The sequence below is a fragment of the Haliotis rufescens genome, unplaced genomic scaffold, assembly GCF_023055435.1.
Source record: "Haliotis rufescens isolate VD_foot unplaced genomic scaffold, xgHalRufe1.0.p SCAF_21, whole genome shotgun sequence".
Taxonomy (NCBI): domain Eukaryota; kingdom Metazoa; phylum Mollusca; class Gastropoda; order Lepetellida; family Haliotidae; genus Haliotis; species Haliotis rufescens.
The window spans coordinates 6,786,434-6,793,225 of record NW_025963902.1 but is presented as its reverse complement, the minus strand read 5'-3'; the positions used below and the strand labels follow the sequence as shown (position 1 = coordinate 6,793,225).

At 38.6% G+C, this 6,792-nt stretch overlaps 1 protein-coding gene across 1 annotated transcript; it reads right to left on the bottom strand.

Moving 5' to 3' along the window:
• Positions 1-1,982: 1,982 nt before the first annotated feature.
• LOC125382946 (gastrula zinc finger protein XlCGF8.2DB-like) lies at positions 1,983-3,110 on the bottom strand. Its single transcript, XM_048401318.1, has one exon. It carries the CDS (start codon positions 3,108-3,110, stop codon positions 1,983-1,985), a length of 1,128 nt encoding a protein of 375 aa, XP_048257275.1.
• Positions 3,111-6,792: the final 3,682 nt, after the last annotated feature.

The window sequence follows — 6,792 nt, the reverse complement described above, 5'->3', positions numbered from 1 at the left end:
TGTATATTTATTTCCAGCATCCTATTAAAATTAGTGGTAAATGTGAGAGAAACTTAAAATAGTCCCCACCCCACTTCCACTTATTAATTCTTAAAAAAACCAAGAACTGTTGGGGGTGGGGAAATGTATCGTTACTCAATTCAAGTGAGTGAGTGAGTGGGTGAGTTTGATTTTACACCGCTTTTATCAATATTCCAGCAATATCACGGTGGGGGACACAAGAAATGGGCTTCACACATTGTACCAATGTCGGGAATCAAACCCGGGTCTTCGACGTGACGAGATAAGGCTTTAACCACTAGGCTACCCGACCGCACGTCCAAGACCCTGGTTCGATTCCCGACATGGGTACAATGTGTGAAGCCCATTTATAGTGTCCCCCGCCGTGATATTTCTCGAATATTGCTTAAAGCGGCTTAAAATCAAACTCACTCACTATGGACGTTTCAATGATTGCATCAAACACATCATTAAACTTATCAGAAGACCGCATGCACGTCCGTTACTCGGACTGGCAATGTGTCATTTTGAAGTGGGATCAACGAGACAGGTAGATTGATGGGCTACAGGCTAGACAATCTATGCTATCAAAAGCCCACATGGAGACTATATCGTGCAACATCACATCATCGTGGGGGACGTTTTCAACAGGATAACGAAAGACAGGTTCACACGATTTCTCTCCGATTGAGCATGTATAGGATGTTTTGGATCGCCGTGTGCCACGACGGAATCCAACAAACTAACTCTGTTAGTTTTCGTTTTTTTAGGAAAATAAATATTCTTTTTTCTCAAAAGTCCTTTCATATTGATTTAAACAATGTTTTATTCAGGAATGATCAGTAACATGTAATTCAAAACGTCTTCGCCACAGAATAAAGTAAAGTTCATGTACTAAAAACCAGAAGCGGCAACTAATTTACATATAATAAATGCTATTTCACAAGCACACATCCTTGTCACCCATGCTGGATGGTAGAATCATACACCTGTGTCATCTGAGGTTACGTTATTTCAGGTATCATTGTCTACGTCCATGATTGTCGCGTCCATGATTATCGCCTTTTACAGCAAGCATGGGTTGCTGAAGACCTATTCTACCCCAGATCTTCACGGGTCCGTTCATTACACTGATACAGTGATAGTGATAAGGCTTGAACTAAAACCGGGTAACAAAGTAAGTAAGTCTGTCACCCAGACTGGCAATCCATGACTGGATTGTCTGGTTCAGACTCGATTATTTACAGACCATATCGCTGGAATATTGCTGAGTGTGGTGTTAAACAACAAACCAACCAACCCACCAATCCAGACTGGCAAGGTGTCGTTTTTGCAGACAGTTGTCTACTCTGTAGACCATCATTCTACCTATCAGAAGATCATATGCACGTCTGTTACTCTAACCGACAAGTGTCATTATGAAGTGTGATCAACAAGGGAGTTGATGTTGTTGATTTTATTCAGAAAGAATCAGTAACAGATAATTCAAAACGTCAACGCCACAGAATATATTTCAGTTCATTGAATCCAGAATTGACAAACGTCAATATGAAAATAAAACCACGAAAAACAGAATACCAGAAGGTCTGGTTCGATTTTAGTATATGGTTTCTACAACTGACATTGTCGTCTAATTAGTAAAGGTTAAAGGCCCGAAATGCTTGCCGTTTTCAAAACGTTTTCCGATGTTGTGACCATGAAAGATTTTGAATAATAATAATGTGTCTTGATGATGGATGAGCATAAACTTCTGAGCTCCCCACCTTCTTGGAGATATTTATTTTCAAATGATAATAATTTGTATATAAATGGAGAAAGTCTAATCTTGACCCCACTATATCTGTAGTTATGTAGAGCAGATGGAATACACCAATCAGTACACCAGGTGTCAGTAGCCCATGCATGGATTAAAGAATTACTCGACAACACGTCTGTTGATTTATCATTTATCAGTTGTAATGCACACTCATTCACTTATGAGATTACAATCCAGACAATTCGATCAACCGATACGGCTTGATTCCACTGTGAACCCTCATGTGTCTCTGCAGGTTACCTGCCTGTGTAAATCCTTTCCCACATTCAACACACTGAAACGGCTTGATTCCACTGTGAATACTCATGTGTGACTTCAGGCTACCTGCCTGTGTAAATCCTTTCCCACATTCAACACACTGATACGGCTTGATTCCACTGTGAATCTTCATGTGTGACTGCAGGTTACCTGATTGTGTAAATCCTTTCCCACATTCAACACACTGATACGGCTTGATTCCACTGTGAATCCTCATGTGTGACTGCAGGCTACCTGAATGTGTAAATCGTTTCCCACATTCAACACACTGATACGGCTTGATTCCAGTGTGAATTCGCATGTGTCTCTGCAGGACATTTGATAGTGTAAATGTTTTTTCACACACAATACATTGATAAGGCTTGATTCCACTGTGAACCCTCATGTGGGTCTGCAGGTTACATGATTGTGTAAATCCTTTCCCACATTCAACACACTGATACGGCTTGATTCCACTGTGAATCCTCATATGAGACTGCAGCTGATGTGAATGTTTAAATCCTTTCCCACATTCAACACACTGATACGGCTTGATTCCAGTGTGAATCCTCATGTGGGACTCCAGGTTACCTGACTGTGTAAATCTTTTCCCACATTCAACACACTGATAAGGCTTGATTCCAGTGTGAATTCGCATGTGTCTCTGCAGGGCACCTGATAGTGTAAATGTTTTTTCACAAACAGTGCACTGATAAGGCTTGATTTCACCGTGAATCCACATGTGTGCCTTCAGGCTGCATGATTGAGTAAATCCTTTCCCACATTCATCACACCGATGAAGCTTGACTTCACTGTGACAAAGTATGTGCCTTTTCGTGGCACCTGATTTAATAAATGTTGCCCCACACTTTCCACACTGTGATCGCTTTGAAGGACCACCACGATCTTTGTGTTGCTGGAGATCACCTGTTTCCAGCGTGTCAGCAACACAGTGTTTCTTGAGACGACCTGTTTCCAGCAATTCACTCTCACAGATGGTGATCACACGTGTTTCAGTAACAGAGGCAGTATTCTGTGGTTGGCTTTGTGCTTCCATTATTAACTTCGTGTTATCGTGTTCACTGTAAACATAAAGAAGTTGTGACGTTCTTTTATCAAATCAATGCATTTCCTACAGATGTTTCCACAAGAACACCGACAACTCTGGCTGGGACCATACACAATATGACACAATATGTATAATGATAAACTACCTGATACTGTAAATGTGTTTCCACATTCAACACATCCATTATATCTTGTATCTTATAATATGTCAATGGTGTCATTTGTTATATTAATCTTTTTTATAATCTCTCCCTGAAGTTTATTCACCTACCGTACCATGACTACTGTAATACATTAAGGGCACAGGCATCATGCTGTCAAAGGAGAATAGACATGTCTGTGTTGCAAATATAAATCGCCAACGCTTGAGAATACAATAATGCAAAATCCAGAGGCCAGATATCAGAGCCAATGGGATAGACCCTATCATTCCACCACTATTACTGATAAAAAAGTGAATTTTTTCCAGTTCTTATACTGGGCGTTCCATATTTCCGCTGGGCATAATCGGCGAAATTGCGCCATCAAAAACTGTCGCCTCTGGGTACGACCACCCGGCTTTGTGACAGCGACACAGCTCGGACCGCTGATGTCGCTGCTTTGTAACAATCTGGTTCCCTGTCCTTCCCCTGAACAGCGCCAGGGGAGCAGTCTATTTTGCTGTCACTTGGTTCATAGACCCCGTTGCAGCTATTTCTAATAAAATATGCATTTGTAGGAGACATTGTCTTGGTCCTGGAATTGTTTTCGTTCTTTTGGTTCACAGAACATTGACGTCTCACGATTTAACAGGTCAATTGTGACTAATTTTCATATTATGATCGAAAATTGGGTGAGACATATTTTACTCGACATACCAATGTCGCAGTAGCGTAATCTCACGGTAACTTTGCCTTGAATTTTTTTTTAATGAATAGAGGATAATTAACATATATTTATAAATTACATTATCACAGATGACTATCATAAAGCATGTTGATTTCATCTGACACAACCATTCATAGTGAAAAAGATAAAAATGTTCATAATAAATCAAAATCAGACTAGAATTTGTTCTTTAAAAACAAAATGTTGAAGTTAACCAGTCTCCCAATTAATACACGTGATTCTCAATGCTACTGTCAGTTTGAAATGATGGACGTAATTTTAGATTATTACGGTAGTCAAGTCAACCGACTCACCGTCGTTCTATTAATACATGTCCCATCAACTATTTTATTTTGAGCTCTTATATGAGAGTTACATGTATACTTCCTAGACGAAAAAAGTTGACTGTTCATGAAGTCCAGCATTACCGATGACCATTGTAGTCCAATGCTCATTCACGACATAAAATATGTTACTTACAAAACGTTGTTGTTACTATATTTCTCATTTATCAAACCGTTACCAAATATTGATTAGGAATGACTGTACTTATATTTTGGTAACGGGGTAACCGAAAATTTACACAACATACTTAGGTGACACATATAGTTGGAACAGTGTGCATCAATTTGATGTTCAAAACCCTCATAAAAAGTTATAGGATATTCAAAATACATTGAATGTACAAAATACATTAACTTCACAATAAACCTACGCACGTAGTTGAAAGTATACAAGATATACAAAGAGAAATCAACTTGAAAGAACACATGAAAATGTCTTACCTTCAGTTAAAATCAATGAATGACGATATACGAGTTGCTGGCGTTCCAAAATGTATTCGGATGCAGTGTGACTTTGCACTCGAACTGCACCTACTTATATAGTGGAAGGACGCACAGCAATCGCTGATCGGTTATTTTTCAAAGACATTAATTCCATTTATTATCACCTTTAGTTCCCGGTGAACAATGCAATACAGGTTATCTAGCGGATTATGGTTATTGAAAACAGAGGCTGGCACTTTGAGGGGGGATTATCGTTATTGGTCGGCGTGTTGTTTATCTGGTAAGGACTGTCAAGTAAACAGGCATGCATCTACTAAATTATGCCTTGCGACATGTTTTTACAACTGATGTGAGTTGTTTTTATGTGAGACATCCGAAGATTGACTGCAAAGATGCATGTGTGAACTCTTGAATATTATATTTAATTTATTTGGATATGAATTATTAGTATTTTCCCTAAGATAATACCAAATAAACAAGACTTCAATGTTGATATTTGTGTTAGAACAGTTTGGTTCTTCATGAACAAAACACTATGACAATATACTATCCACGGCAAATTCTCCCCAAGAAAACTCAGTCACAATGGATTACTTGAAAGCGTCGCGGAGTTATGTCCCTTTTCTTTGTGGTGTTTACTACCTCATAATCGTCTTCTCACCTGACAGTGGAAAAAATGTTTTTTCTTCATTTGTGGAAAGCCATTAATCGTGACCAGGGAACATATCTGATAATGCTTGCACTTATCGATTTAATTGGTCTGTGCCACGCAACTGACTTCTATTTGTCCATTGCTGATTACAATTCAGTGATAATTAACCCTCTGTGTTCCATTTGTCCATTACTCTTGCTTTTACGTGTACATGTATACATGCTCTCTGCATCCAATCATTCATTCACCTGATGTTCATCATAACATAGTTAACATCAAACATAAACATTGATAAACAAATAGCTCATTGTCTAAGTGTCAATGTTATGACCACTTCGTGGTATATAGGACATTTCCCCACACTGAATAAAAGTGATGTAAACAACAGCCAACATATACTTTATATCACAGTTCTAATAACAAATTGACAAACAATAATACTATTCATCATCACTAAATGCCACCAGCTTTAAGCTGTCACAAATATACACGTATTCTAACCAAGTCTGATCTACCCACTTAGAACGAAAGGAATAAACCCCCTAAAAAAAACCACAGAAATAGTAAAATGTTACCTATTAACACTGGAGGGACTCGTACAACACGCTTTATAACGGCAGTGATAACAGCTCCTTTGATGAAGACCACTATTATAAAGTCTGTGAACGTGTAGGTAACGGTACAGAGCACATGCAGATGGATACGCTCGAGCTCAACATGCCCATCCCATACCAGGAAATCGAACGAGAGGTTTAACACACCAAAAAAGGCAAAGCTGTCCATCTGGATGGTGTTCCAGTTGAAGTTTTACAGAACTATCACTGCATAAAAGTATTGCATAAATTAGTCAGTTATTGCTTTGATTATTCTGTGTCACCTGCACAGTGGAACCAAGGACTTATTAGCCCCATACCAAAAGATAAAAGTGTCCCGACTGATCCTCTGTCGTATAGAGGTATTTATTTTGTGTCTATACCATGTAAAATATATGCAGGCGTTTTGAAAATAGAATCAGGAACTGGCTTGAGAAGAACAATATATTGTCTCAGGAACAAAATGGTTTCCGTTCTGACAGAAACTGTATCGACCATTTGTATACTTTATATAATGTGATAAATAATAGGAAATGTGCTTGACTATCAACCTATGTATCTTTTATAGGCTTAAAGAAAGTATTTGACACTGCTGACCGCAATTGTCAATGGTTTAAACTTATGTCTGTTGGAGTACAAGGGAAGATATTGAAAGCTGTTCAAGCCCTATATCAAGATGTGAGATGTGCAGTACGCGTTAATGACTATATAACAGATTCTTTTAATGTTTCCAAGGGTGTTAAGCAAGGTTGCAAATTGTCACCAACTCTA

Coding starts and splice junctions, on each gene's coding strand:
- LOC125382946 (XM_048401318.1), bottom strand. CDS start 3,110: ATGGAAGCACAAAGCCAACCACAGAATACTGCCTCTGTTACTGAAACA.